The 15,472-nt window shown below is 41.6% G+C and overlaps 1 protein-coding gene across 1 annotated transcript in view; it reads right to left on the bottom strand.

Annotated features, from left to right (window-relative positions):
* OSBPL11 (oxysterol binding protein like 11) overlaps positions 1–15,472 on the bottom strand; it is a 719,530-nt gene that overhangs the window by 292,468 nt on the left and 411,590 nt on the right. The window contains exon 7 of the mRNA XM_069616637.1: positions 12,343–12,485. Coding sequence (XP_069472738.1) covers positions 12,343–12,485 — 143 coding nt within the window. The remainder of the gene's footprint in view (positions 1–12,342; positions 12,486–15,472) is intronic.

Raw genomic sequence — 15,472 nt, 5'->3', positions numbered from 1 at the left:
ATCCTTGTTTGACTTTTTTATAAAACTGGAGAGAGGGACACCCTGGTTTGCGGCGGAGATTTTAATGTCGTAGTGGACCGTGAAAGAGAATGACATCCGCTGCAACAGAGCACTCCACCCCCAAGCAATCTCCAAGGTGACATATTTCTTAGCCGATTAAGGGAACACCACCTAAAACACTTGGCGCACAACACACCCAGAGGGGAAATCTTACACCTTTTTTTCGCCCCCACCATACATTCTCCAGGATGGATTACCTCTTGTAAGGAGCAGAAAGTGAAGGTGACATTCTGGGTACTACCATCCAAGTGGTAGCTTGGTCGGACCACGAGTTGTGCACTCTAGATTTAGACCTGGGCCCCCTTCCCACCCCTGATCAAAGGTGGCGTTGTAACAACTTTTTGTGCAGAGACCAAATATTTAAAGAAACCTTGTCTGAAGCCATCATAGATTATTTTGAAACAAATGACAAAGGTGGCATGCCTCTTAATACGATCTGGGAAGCGGGGAAGGCCACAATAAGAGGGCTCTTAATATCAGAGGGAGCAGCTAAAAAGAGACTTAGATTGTTGAGAGAGAAAGAGCTAAGGGCAGACATTGCTGTGTTGGAGCGAACCCTACGTGAACATCCCACCAGTGATGAAGAGGCGATTATGAGAGTTAGAAAAATGAGGGAAGAATTAAGAGATATATGGAACGGGAAAGCCCTCACGCAGCTCAGATATTTTAAGCAAAAAAAAATTGAAAAGGGAGGTAAGGCCCACACGATGTTAGCTAACAGACTCCAAAAGCAAAGTGCAGATAGAGCGGTTTTCAAAATTAACGACGAATCAGGCTCTTCCTTCACGAATCCACAAGACATCGTTGACCGCTTCTCAAGATACTATGCAAAGCTGTATACGGCAGAAGATAGTAGCCCCCCCCCCATCGAAGATTATCTAGCCACCCTCCCCCACCCACCAATACCTTTTGACCACCTGACCATACTGAATGCCCCTATTACCGCAAAAGAAGTGCAGGGAGCCATTGCTGCCCTGAAGGCAAGCTCGGCACCAGGGTAAGACGGATACACACCAGCTTTCTACAAAATAACCTCCACCACGCTTTCCCCCTTCCTAGCTAAATTATTCAACTCAATTCTAGAATCGGGACATGTCCCCAAGTCCTTTACGGAATCTATAATCATCGTAATCCCCAAGGAAGGTAAAGACTCTTCGGAATGTGCCTCATACTTCCCAATCTCCCTAATAAATGTGGATGCTAAGATCTACTCAAGTATCCTGGCCTCACGCCTTGCTTTGGTCCTCCCCCAGCAGGTCCACTCAGATCAAGTGGGATATGTGAGAGGAAGGCAAGGGGCGGATAATATTAGAAAAACCCTTGACCTCATGGCTACACTCTGAGAGGCGGGGAATGACCCTCATCTGCTTTCTGTTGATGCCGAAAAGGCATTTGACCACGTAGAATGGCCTTTTTTAAGTGCTCTATTGAAATGGGCGTGACTGGGAGCCACATGGATACAAGGAGCAGAGGCCCTATATAAATCGGCCCAAGCTAAAGTCTCAATAAACGGAGTTTCCTCCAGTCTCTTTGACCTCATGCGAGGCAAGAGGCAGGGTTGCCCGCTCTCTCCCCTCATTTATGCGCTAGTAGTAGAGCCCTTCGCCCAAGCCATCAGGTCCAATCCTATGATCAAAGGTATCCGTCGAGGGGGAAAAGAATACAAGTTAGCCATGTTTGCTGACGACATCTTTTTGTATCTCACCCAACCAGTAGATTCTGTCCCCGCATTCCTACAAGAATTAGCACACTATGGCGCCCTATCAGGTTTTCGGGCCAACCTCCAAAAAAAACAATAGCTGTCCCTTTAAAAAAGAATGACGAACTACTGACACTCTTACACACGAATTGGAACTTTCAGGTACAAACGGCCTCAGTGAGGTACTTGGGGGTAAACATTACAGTCTCCCTCTGAGACCTCTTTGAAGCCAACTACACGTCCCTGTGGAATACTATCCAAAAAGACATTAAGAGATGGCTCACATTGCCCATGTCATGGGCCGCTCGTTTCACCACCATAAAAATGAACATATTACCAAGATTCCTGTTTTTGTTTGAATCCCTCCCAATCATCATTCTGGATTCACCACCATAAAAATGAACATATTACCAAGATTCCTGTTTTTGTTTCAATCCCTCCCAATTATCATTCCGGAATCCTTTCTAACAGAAGTAAAACTTATCCTACTTAGATTCCTATGGGCCGATAAGAGACCGAGGATACAATACTCCACATTAATACTTCCTATAGAGGGGGGAGGAATGGGATATCCAGACCTAGAAGAGTACTATAAAGCATCCCAACTCCGCATACTTACAGACCATTTGTGGGAAAACCCCGAAAAACAGTGGGTAGCAATAGAAAATGATATCTTTGCTCCAGTCACGCTAGGAGAATGGCTATGGGTCCCACAATATGCAATGACGCAGCGCATAAAAGAACACCCCATCCTCAAAGTCTTATGGTCCCTCTGGTGCCCAATCCAGGCCATGCAAAGTGTAACATCTTGGCCAGCCCCCCTCAGTTGTATCTGGTCCCCCCAATCCATGATCTAATACAAGGAGTGCAGCGGTTTCATAATTGGTATGAGGCTGGGCTAACTCGAGCTGGACAGCTTTAGAAAAAAGTATTATTTAAGAATTTAGATGTGACCTACAAGGTGTAGACGTGCCCCCCCATGCTCTTTCTTCAGCTGAGAAGCGCCCCTAATGACACCCGGTGGGGAGACTCCCTAAAACGCACCCTGACACCATTCGAGCAAATATTAAGTACCCCTCAAACAACGAAAGGTCTCATAGCACGAATATATAAAACATTAATTGTTGGGGGTCACCTCCAGAGCCCGCCATCAGAAGTTAAATGGGAAACAGAGATGGCAATAACATCCCAACCAGAGATATGGGAAGCGATATACAAGGCGATATGGGGCTCATCAATCTCCATGCAATATAAAATGCACAACGTAAGGCTGTTGGTGAGATAGCACTACACTCCCTCACGCCTATCCAAAAGGTTTCCAGGCACATCCCTCTATTGCTGGAGAGGCTGTGTAGAATATTGTGATTACTGGCACCAATGGTGGAAATGTGACAAGGTACAAATGTACTGGAAGGAAGTTCTGGGGTGGATTCAGGCCATCGATGGGGTTATCAGGGAGCTACCACCTACACTGGTTCTGTTCGGAGTTGAGTCAGACGGGGAGGAAACATATGAATCACTAACACATATGCCGCGAAATCTGTTATTGGCAGCTAGAGTGTGTCTCACCATCAAATGGAAATCATCTGTTCTCCCTTCAAAAAGAGAATGGTTGATTAAAGCACATTCCATATACGAAATGGAAAACCTCACAGCTGCGATACACGAATCTCGCAGAAATATTGAGATGATATGGTTGCCTTTCCTAGAATTTTACACAGCATACTGGGAATTAAGGGATTAACCAAAGATGGCAATTACAGCAGACGATGAACCAGGCCACATGAACGACCCCACGAAGCCAGTCACTGATCAATGTTAATAATGATTACTGTTTAATGCAATGCTAATGAGAAGGTATTGATGATGATAGGCACAGAGTTAAGAGTTGATTTTAGTTTCTCTTTTCCTTTTATTTTATCTTTCTCCTTCAATTATTAAGCAATGTGAGAGGAGCGGAGGGGGGTTGGGTGAGGGGTTAGGGAGGGTGACTAAGTACGAGCCTGAAATTTGGCACTTTCTATGCATTGACTAAGCTGTTTTCACTATGAGATGCCATGAAGAACTACTGTGAATTGAACATGTACTATTATTGTCTTTTTTTTTCCCTCAGACCAGGAAATACTGCAAGCAATTCTGGGACATAAAATAGACTTGTGAAAGTGGCTGTCGGAGTGACTGCAGCGGAAGCTTCGTCTGGAGAAACTGAGAAAGTGAAGATAGTGGAAACAAAACTGGCAGTCAACATTCAGTGTACCTGGCTACTAGACCACCGAGAGGAAGATGTGGAAAGTAGAACCCAAAGATCCAACAGCAGAATTGTAGGCCTACCCAAGGGAGAAGTGGAGAGGGTAATTATGAAAACACCGAGTACCAAAAAACGTGTTCATGTTTGTGGCCGAGAGAGTGCATAAGACATAAGCCTGTACTGAGGTATTCACAGATCAATGGAACATTTTTATATGGACCACTTTTCTCTTGCCATTCACACAGGAGGTACAAGACACAGAGCTCATATTTTGTAGTATAAAAAAAAAAGTGCTACAAAAGGGTTGTGGGACATATGCTGTAATACCTCTCAAAATTGAAAATAGTGAATCAAAATATGACAATTCTTCCCCTGTGGTTAACGAAAACCATTAAGTTCATCAAAAGCCATGGGATATACCCAATGACTGCAGCTGGGGTTGACGAGCGACAGGATGGTGCTGCGAGTGGATTACTTAGTAAAGCTGCCGCTGTTTTGGAGTGAGCGCTGCCATCAGATGACCTGGACTCTGGGACTATTATATGGACACTGTCGGGGGAAAGCTGTCCACGACAGTCGCAGCACTGGTGAACATGGGCGTCAGCGCCTTCATCGATGACAATGACTACCAGTAGATGCTGTAGTTTAGTGGACATCTGAAGACATGGGTCTGATCGCCAAGTGCGCTCTTCTAGGGGGTGCTGTATCTATGATACACTGAATACAATTGTTGTTCGTTGAGGCCCATGATTGCTACAAGACAACATGATTGTTAACTGACAAATATAGATGTTTAGACACAACGGGTTACTGCGGTCTAGTCATGTGGAAACCATAAATGATTACAGAAGTATCGGAGAGGCGGGCACCACAAGTTATTTTCTTCTCTTTCTTTTCTTGTTTAAATTATACATATAATTCACCTTTAATGTCAGGTAAAATTGGAGCTGCCAGTTTAAATCTGGTCCTATAGCACCCGGACCTTAATAAACTGCAAATGAAGAAACAAGGCAACTCTGCCTTATTAAAACTGGCGCATCTCAATTGGCCCTTCTATAGGGCTGCAAATTTTCGAAAAATTCGATTCCTTTTTCAATATCTTATTGCAATCAAAATATGGATAGTCAAAAATTTCTATGTTCTTTTAGACAGGGATGTTTATTCACATTCTCATATATTGATTCATATTGCACTGTGTTGGGCGATCAAAATTTTGCCTTCAATATACATTTTGCCAATGCATTTCGGTATAAACCTTCGTCAGGGCTGTATAAGGGCACTTGATTACATCATCAAGCTAGTAATAATAATGTATTCATGAATTTAAATACACTTAACAGTTTAAACACAGTATATTAACAAAATCACACATACCATTTGGATTGTCCCACGTATATGCAATAGTTCCGCCAAATGAAAAATAAACAACCAACAAAAAGCCATTTAGTTTCAGCATCATGGGTTTTATATGCATTGATTTTTAGGACAGAAATCAGTCCTACCTGATCGCTTTAAAGGCGTTTCCTCTCTAGTTTCACAGCTGTGTGTGTTTAAATGCGTTGCGAGGCGCATATATCCATCGTCTCTCTGTTAAAGAGATAGATGGTTTAGACAACCATTCTACTGTTGTTATATCTACTGTAGAGCACGGCGAGTGTTCGCCGATGTTTACCTGGAGTTCCAGCGTTGTCCTGCGGTCTGTAGAGAGACGTGTACGCGCAGGCGCCTGTGTGTTTCATTTAAACGTTGTCATGGAGACGGTACGAGGCGCCGTGGTCCAGCCGGGTTGCCGGAGCACGTACGCCTCGCGCCCCACCCCCGGGTAAATACCCTGGGGCGGGGATGTCATCATGGAAACCTCTGTTCCACTATATGCAATAGGTCAAGCTGTCAATGTCTATGTTTAACTCCATTACGGATAGCTAGACATACTATTTGTACGATGCATTATATATGTGCTATGTTATTATTCATTTTCCAGGGTGATTCCTAAACAATTAAAGCATTCAATTATTTATACAAAAAAGGGTATACATGTTTATCCAAGTGTCTAGATAAATCGGTCTCATGCACCAATGCCTGAAGTTCATCTGAGGTTATCCTGCGTCCGTAAGTATATAAGCAAAATCGGAAATTTACAAAAAACACATAGTTAATCTCTTCATTCATTCCTTTAGGCATTAGAGAACTCAAACGGTCAATCCAGAAGGTTTCTCGTTGATCCATTGTTTTTTGGAAGTTTTCATGTGGATCTCTCTTTTCCACTATCTCTAGGATAGCAAAACGTATTTGTGCCAAGTTATGTTTCTTGTCTTGCCAGTGCCTGGCCACAGCCGAGGTTTTGTTACTATTACGTATACAAGATCTGTGCTCATTCCATCTTGTTTTAGCTGTTCTCACAGTTTGGCCAACGTAATGTAAACCACAGGGACATTTTATAGTGTATATCACATTTTCAGAGTCACATGTCCCGAAACTTCTTAATTTTATGGTTTCTCCTGTATACGGATGTCTCAAGGTATCCCCTTTCATTATGTAGCCACAGTTGTTACAATTCAGGCAGGGAAAGGTACCACATCTTTTCGTAGTTTTCTTTTTGTGTGCTGGTTTGGTTTTTACCAATTTATCCTTGAGATTATGGCTTCGTTGATATGCAAATACCGGGATGTCTTTAAATAAGTGTTCTACTCGATGGTCACAGGTCATTGTGTTCCAATGTTTTTTAATGATTGACTTGATGCGGTTACTCTGTCTTGAGTATTTTGATACAAACACTAAGGGAGATTCATCATCCTTTTTACTTTTTGTTTTCAATAGGTCTCCCCTTGTCTGTGTCGCCATGCGTATTTCCGCTGCCGATACTTCTTCTTGCTTATATCCACGGTCAAGGAATTTCTTTCCCATTTCTTTGATCTCCTTTTCGTACTCTATTGGATCGCTCACCAATCTTTTCACACGGAGCATCTGACTGTATGGTAGATTTTTAATGAGGCTTGGTTGGTGGAAACTTAGTCGATGAAGTAAATTATTCCGATCTGTGGATTTACGAAAAATGGTGGTCTGATATCCTGTATTTGTTATTCTGATTTCTACATCCAAGAAATGTATGTTTTCACGAGAGTATTCATATGTAAACTGTATTCTTCTGTCTATGCCATTGAGGTAATCAAAGAATTCAAGTAGTTCCGATTCGCTACCTTTCCATATTCCGAATATGTCGTCAATGTATCTTATCCAAATCCCTAGCTGTTGTTGCCACCGTTGGTTAAGTAAAACATTTTCAGTTTCAAATTTGTGCATGAATGAATTAGCGTAAGAAGGAGCCATGGTGGCTCCCATGGCTGTGCCAGCTACCTGTAGGTAGTAATTATCTTCGTATCTAAAGTACGAGTTGTTGCCAATGAACTCTAAGAGTGCCATAATAAATTCTTTTTGTGCTCCTATTTCATCCGCTTTCAGAAGAATCCACTCAACTGCTTCATTTCCTAGATCGTGTGGGATGGACGTGTATAAGCTTTTAACATCAATTGTGAAGCAAATGTTTCCAAAGTCAAATGGTGTTGAATTTAGATGTTGCAAGAAATGGGTGGAGTCTCTGATATATGTACTCGTTTTTTGTATAAGAGGTTGTAGGAAGTAGTCCACATATTTACCAAGGGGTTCTAGGATGCTGTTTATCCCTGCAACGATAGGTCTGCCTGGTGGTTTTACTAAATCCTTGTGCACCTTTGGGAGAGTGTAGAAATGTGGTATCCGAGGATATGAGTTTGTCAAGAATTTTTGTATGATGGTTTATCCATGCCAGTTCCTCTGCTTTATCCAAAAGAATTCCTAGGTTCTGTCTAATTTCTGCTGTTGGATCATTAGCTAGTTGTGCATAGGTGTTGCTGTCTCTGAGTTGTCTCTCACATTCTTCATTATAGTCCTTCGTATTCAGCAGTACTAGACCGCCACCTTTGTCAGCAGCTCTTATTGTAATGTTTGGATCTCCAAAAAGGTCTTGTATGAGTTTTAATTCATGTGGTTTCATATTGCGTCTAGTTTTAGGTTTGAAATGTATTTTTTCAAAATCTCTCGTTACTTGTTTTTGAAAAATATCTATTGATGGAACACTAATTGGAGGGATAAAGGTGCTTTTACTTCTGAACTCTTTCAGATCTTCTTTTTCCCTTATATCTTCAATTTCTAATTCCTCAAAGAATACTTTTAACTTCATTTTCCTGATAAGTTTATATAGTTCAATTTTGGATTCAAATAGAGTACTGTCATATGTTGGCACAAAGTTTAGGCCTTTTTGTAGTGTCTGAAATTCTTGGGTTGTCAGTATCCTTGTTGACAAGTTTATCACGATGTTTTCTTTTGTTGTAACCTTGTGTTCGGTTTTCCTCTTTGTCTTTCTCTTCCCCCTTCTTGTTCGCCTCTGCCTATCTCTAAAAAAGATGTTCTTCCTCTTGTTGAGGCTTCTGAGGGTCTTGTATTCCCTGAGGTTGTTGGCAAACTCTCTTCCTCTATATTGGTAGACTCTCTTTCTGTGTCTGTTCCTGAACTGGACGTTTCGCTAATGTTCGTAGGTTTTGGTTTTCTTATTGGAGGACCATATTTGTCCATCCAGGTATAGACTTCATCCTTTAAATAATCGTATGTATCCCTTTTGAATTTTCGAATCTTTTTTGTTTCAAGTTCTGTCTTATATTCGGCTAGTTTGATATTTATTTCTTCCAAGATTATGTCAACCTCTTCCCTATTTAATGTTGCCACAAGTTCTTTTTCTATTTCTTGAATTTCATTGTTGAGATCTGCTATATTATTTGCTAATTCTTGGATAGTCAGTAGTATGAGGTCCAGAGAACATTTATTTAATATGGCCTCCCATTTCTTGACAAAGCTCTTGCTCTCTTTGCACAATGTCGGTCGTAGTTGTATTCTCAGCCCTCTTGGGATCCTTTGACTCTTGTGATATCTCCCTAAGGTAATTGCATGCAATTTCCGATTTATTTCCTTACGTATCAGATGTTCCAATTGTTTAATTTGTTGTTTAGGATCTTGTGTCTTCTTACTGCTTGCTCCAAATCCACTGTCTTTGATCAACCCGAGAATTGTTTCTGCTTCTTCTGTTGTAAAGCCCAACGTATCTGCTCTATTATTAGTCAGTGCTTCAATCTCTATGAATGACATTTCTTTTTGCGGGTCTTCTTTTGTAAGAATTTCGTGATCAGTGTGCCTCCGCCTCAGTTGTGCTGAGAGGGAAGAATTACAGAAGTATCGGAGAGGCGGGCACCACAAGTTATTTTCTTCTCTTTCTTTTCTTGTTTAAATTATACATATAATTCACCTTTAATGTCAGGTAAAATTGGAGCTGCCAGTTTAAATCTGGTCCTATAGCACCCGGACCTTAATAAACTGCAAATGAAGAAACAAGGCAACTCTGCCTTATTAAAACTGGCGCATCTCAATTGGCCCTTCTATAGGGCTGCAAATTTTTGAAAAATTCGATTCCTTTTTCAATATCTTATTGCAATCAAAATATGGATAGTCAAAAATTTCTATGTTCTTTTAGACAGGGATGTTTATTCACATTCTCATATATTGATTCATATTGCACTGTGTTGGGCGATCAAAATTTTGCCTTCAATATACATTTTGCCAATGCATTTCGGTATAAACCTTCGTCAGGGCTGTATAAGGGCACTTGATTACATCATCAAGCTAGTAATAATAATGTATTTGGCGGAACTATTGCATATACGTGGGACAATCCAAATGGTATGTGTGATTTTGTTAATATACTGTGTTTAAACTGTTAAGTGTATTTAAATTCATGAATACATTATTATTACTAGCTTGATGATGTAATCAAGTGCCCTTATACAGCCCTGACGAAGGTTTATACCGAAATGCATTGGCAAAATGTATATTGAAGGCAAAATTTTGATCGCCCAACACAGTGCAATATGAATCAATATATGAGAATGTGAATAAACATCCCTGTCTAAAAGAACATAGACATTTTTGACTATCCATATTTTGATTGCAATAAGATATTGAAAAAGGAATCGAATTTTTCGAAAATTTGCAGCCCTATAGAAGGGCCAATTGAGAAACCATAAATGATGACATTGTTTAATGAAATGGCAAAATGTTATTGATTATGCTAAATTATAGCCCCATGCAAGTTACGGGAGCGCTACCTGCCTCTGGAAAGAGATCATATTTATTATTTGTGGGTAGTCATTGTCTCGAGGGTGAGCAGCATCCGTGTCCGAGTAGCTGAATCTTGCAGCAGGCTATGGATTCCAACACACTAGTCAGGCCATAGGTGAAGTAGGTAGGATGTTGGATTGAACTTGGTGTTAAGCAGAGGGGGCTGTCATAGCACGATTTAGGCAATTAAAGTGCATAGAATTATGTTGCTGTTTTCAAAATCCTAGTTGGATAAGTGGAGAGGACAGAACAACATATTGTAGAAACTGTTGTCCCTAGTGCAGGCCTCAAAATTGGCACTAGCCATTGGTGACTGACTAATAAGTGATTTTTAGGAACAGAATGTAAAGCAATAAGCAATTTTTGCTTTGCTAGTTTTCAAGCTGAAGGAAACCAGTCAATATTTCTTTTTTATTATAATGAAATATATGATCATCGGAAAAAATTTATGTTTCATTGTAGCAATGAGATCAGTAAAAGCCTGCAAAAAGTTAACAGGGGAACTCCTAGTCCAAACATATTAACTTTGGGAAAAGATACCTCCACTATATTAGGCATCACCATATATGACACTAAGGAGGCTAATTTAACGCAGCTCCTTCTGTCAATTACCACCCTCGGTAATCAGAACTCGCAATATCGAAACATACACCTTAGGTGCCTTTGATGTTCCAAAGGAGAGTAAAACAGGATTATGATCATCGCTTTCAGGTCGCTTAATCACTTTAAATCAAACTGCCAGTCTGTGCTCTTAATGAAACAGTCGCTATTTGAAAATCTATTATATGCGAGTTCTGCCATTTTTAGCCCTCAAAGTCACCACTATCAGGAACATGTGGAACTTAAGGTCTTCTGTGTCACAGCACTGGTCAGACATCAAAAGGTCTTGCATATCCAAGTCCCTCAGGTGGACCATTTCATTCACAAACATTAAGTCTCCACAAATTTGAATAAATTCATTCTGGTTCTTGCTTTCTCTCGAGTTCAACAAGTATAAAGAAGTAAGACACACAAGACTGGCCAGCATGAATGGGGCATTTTAAGAATTTTACAAAATCAAAATGTTATCTAATACATTTAGGAAATTAATTGCAAGTAGATTTGTGGAATTCACGTATCATGGCATCTAGCATAACCGACACCCAAACGCATACTCACCCAAATTTCTTCTGCTCATGATTTTACTGGCAGGTTTTCGAAAAACAAGTATAACTATCTAAAATGGGCAGCTCTACAGCCCATGTTTTCTTGGAGAAGAATTATATTGGGATACTGAAAGAAGGGCACAAAATTGGTCTGCTCTAGCTTGAGCTCTAGCCCGGCTATATTCCGTGACAAGAATCTATAGCTTGTTCAATGTGGTAATGCCATTTGTGTAGACTCCAGGAGTTGCCCCGAAGAGCTCCTATGCACATCTGCTTCCCAGGCTAGTTTAAAGGACCCAAGCACCTTTGATCTTGGTCAATTGCATCATCAGTGGGTGTTCGCACTGCTTCAAATATCAATAGTTATCCTCTCACTTCCGCCCCCTAACTTCCTGGGCCCTTCAGTTGCAGCCTCTCCAAGGTCAACAAGGAGGATTTTTTTCTCCTCCTCCCCGACCCCAATATAAACATATCAAAGACAAATGTCACATAGCATGCACATTGTAGGGTCACCTGTGGTGCCGGATGCACGCTCATTTCACCTTCACTCTCCAGACCTGCACAAATCTATTAAGACACATTTTCCCGAAAGCATGCGTGTAAATTTAAGATGTCAAGTTTGTACCAATGCCACACTAAAACAAACCTTTAAACATAATCTGGACATTTGCAGTACTACTAGCAAAGAAATGTCTGAACAAGAAAATCAAGTATGCACAGCTTGAACTTGCTGTGTAACTCTTCAAGGCAGGCTATGGCACTGTGCACAAGTGGAAATTGTGCATATTTCATTTCATTCAAGAGCCCAATTTTGATCATATTCAGTCATGCTAAAGTAGACTATATGCTAAAGACTCTGTGCATTTTCGCCAGCCACTTTCTCCAAAACAGAAATTTCCAAATTCAATAGTTATCCAAGGGTACCCAGCAGTGAAAAGGATACCAGTATTTAACGCAGCCAATAAATGTGCATTTTTACATGCGCTTACCCTCAGCTGGAAGTCCTCAGGAACGGAAAGCTCTTCAGCGACCACCACTTCTGTGTTCGGTTGGTCCGGGAAGTTCGGATCAGCACCATTCTTAAGGTGGTCTGACAGAGTTATCTTTGGTTCCAACCAACTGATCGACGTCCCTGAAGCAAAAGGAAGTTTGCACTGAAACTTGCTCATAATCCAGAGGACAGGCAAAGGATCTTTCATTAAAAATCACTGGCGCCAATGCTCTGCAACCATGGGAAGCTCAACCCGTCACAAGACACGGCGGTTGACTGCGACAACACCTTCTATAGATCATTAGCATGAGCACAGCGATTGGATAGCTTTCTCCATTGAATTTAACTTGTTCAAGAGAACATGAGATGTGAAAGGTGGAAACGGACACTGGATGAATAAACCGGCTGTGTTGGTAGTGTTTCGTCACCTCTTTAGCTGTCCGTCTAATCAATATAAAACGCAGTCTTCTAGCAATAACTTTTTGGCTAAAACGTGTGGTCTTATCTTTTAGAAGGCACCACAATGAAAACAGTTGAAAGAAGCACAATATGCGCCACTTAATAAATAATAACAGGCCGACAGGAAGGTAAGAGACGGAGTCTGCAAAGCTGTCACCCGCTCGGCTAATGATTCACAAGGCTCTAGTTACCCCAGCTAGCTTACCAAAGTGGATACATTTCCTTCATGAATTATTAAAATATTCCATTCTGTTTCAAAGGCTGATGATACAGGTGCCAAAATAATTCTGCAGCATGCGCAAAAGCAATCTATGCAAACTTGAATGGGATGTGTGCCAGGGGCACCTTCGGTAAGGACAAAAACTCTCCAATCGTTCTTCTAGCAAACTATTATTAATAAACAGAATTAAACATTGTGCTGCAGAAATAAATCTGCCATGCAAAAGAGCAACACTTTCAACAATACAGTTAAGTGGGTGATCCTGGTGCATGATACCCCCTAAGAACTTGTGCTTCTGTTGTCTGGGGGCTCATGAATACATCAGACTTTGGAAAGTGATGGAGAACTAGCAAAACGAATCATATAGGAACAGTAACATATTAACAGTTTAAACAGAAACTCAAAGACCTTCCTGGGCATTAGATGCTCCTCAGACAAGGGTAGGGGAAAAGATGATGCTACAAAAGGAGGGTGAAAAGGCATCGAAGCATCTGGTATCTTACCGGTAGTGGCAATATCCTATGCCGAAACACAGCTCAAGACTCCAAACAAATTCATTTTTATTAAGTAAGCACAGTGATGACGCCAGAGTGGTCACATCCCAGACAGTTGGAGTGCCTTTATCTTTTTGTTTAGGTAATATTTTATTAAAGTTTTGCTTTTCCCTACATTCAGTTAGGTTTGCACTGCTATACATGTACATTCTTAATTGTCAACACTACTTTAAATACAACAGATCATATAACAACAAACAGCAAGAATATCTGGACCAAGTATTTTGTCTTTGAAAATCGCTACCCTTTCCTGGATTCAAAGCCGAGAAGCCTTCCTCGCAACATTCCCCAGGTTTTTCCCCACATTAAGGTTTTTGGGATATGTTGACAATCACTTTGTACATGCCTTTGTAGTTTAATGTTCACAGTACCAACCATGTCTATTGGTATCGGTTTACAAACATGTTTATTGTCATGGCATTGTTCATTCTTTTATTCTTCAATTGCACACAACGCTTCAAAACACCCCCATCCCAATTCACACTACTGCCACTACCGGTTCATACAGGACACTATTTGGCATTAAGCTCCCTCTTACTAAATAACTTGGACACAGTTCACCCTGTTGTGTCAATTGTTGTAAATCTGTGCGCACTCCCTGTTTGATACCATTCCGCTTCCCTTTTCTTGCCAGCACTCACTGAAACTTGCTATCCCATCCATTGTGAAGGAGACATGCAATCTCTAAGTATATAGGAGTCTGTTATTGAATCACAGGTGGATTCCGGACAATTGGTAGGGCTAAAGTCTTGCAGACTCTAAGGCCCTGGTCTGCCAAAAGTGGAAACATCTCAGATTTTTTAGTATTGATAAGATATATGATGTGATAGTATATTTATATAGTGCCTATACATAATGTGTTCCAAAGCACTTCAGGCAAGGGAAGGAACAAGGGAAAATACAATGACATTCTTACAGGCCATGAACAGTAAGGATGTGAAATTAACTATCGTACTAGGCCTGATGACATTTCAATAGCTAAGACATACATAAGGAAGGGAGGGGGAGAGTGGGAAGGAAATGGAAACAGAAGGCGACTACTGTACTAGGCCCACAACATTTATGGTAGAGCCGGAGAAAACAAAAAGGTGAGGGAGAGGGGTGCAGAAAGGGAGGGGAGGAACAAAACAAGCGACTATCTGTTAGGGTTGGCTCCTCAGCTTGCATGTATGCTGTGCCAGGATCGATGACATCATTAGAATGTAGGCTGTGAGTGTGAGGTTAGAATGTTTAGAGTTGAATTGGTTCTAACCGAGGCAGTTACAAGATGTGAGCCTGGGTGGTGGAGCCAGTGGGCTCCTGTCCCTTTCCTCTTTATCTCCTAATAACTTTGATGACATCTGATCCTTGTAACAGAAGAACCTTAATAAAGTAACCACTATGCGTACCTGGCCTGTGTATCCTGAGTGTCCCTTGGAGTGAACCCTATGACCAAGAGCCGGTCATAACAATTGGCGACGAGGATGGGATCCAAGGTATGGTGAAGGAGGACCTTGGAGTGGACATCAAGTGAAGCAAAAGGAAGCAGGTACCTGTGTGATGTCATGTGAGAGAAAAGAAGAGGACTCTGCTGTGGGGGGTGCAGGCAAGAGGATAAAAGTGACTGTTGAGAGGGAGAGCCCACTGCCCCCCATAGATTGTTTAGCGCCCACCACCCAGGGCTGTTTGAGGCAGCCACCCAGGGCTGAATAAGGAAGCTTGTCCCAAGGGTTCGCTGGGACGTGAGTTTCCTGCTAGTGCCAGGCGGGATCAGGAGCGGCTGACAGGAAAGGCCCACAAGGACTTGGGATGAAGGGCCTGCCTGGGAATCAGGAAGAAAGGCCCTGGGAAGAATTGCCAGACAGCCTGTTCCAGTAGTCACCCTGGCACATGAGGGGGCTCAGAGCTAAGCTAAA

The sequence above is a fragment of the Ambystoma mexicanum genome, chromosome 9 (genome assembly GCF_040938575.1).
Source record: "Ambystoma mexicanum isolate Mex_15411 chromosome 9, UKY_AmexF1_1, whole genome shotgun sequence".
Classification (NCBI taxonomy): domain Eukaryota; kingdom Metazoa; phylum Chordata; class Amphibia; order Caudata; family Ambystomatidae; genus Ambystoma; species Ambystoma mexicanum.
This window is presented reverse-complemented; position numbering and strand designations above follow the sequence as displayed.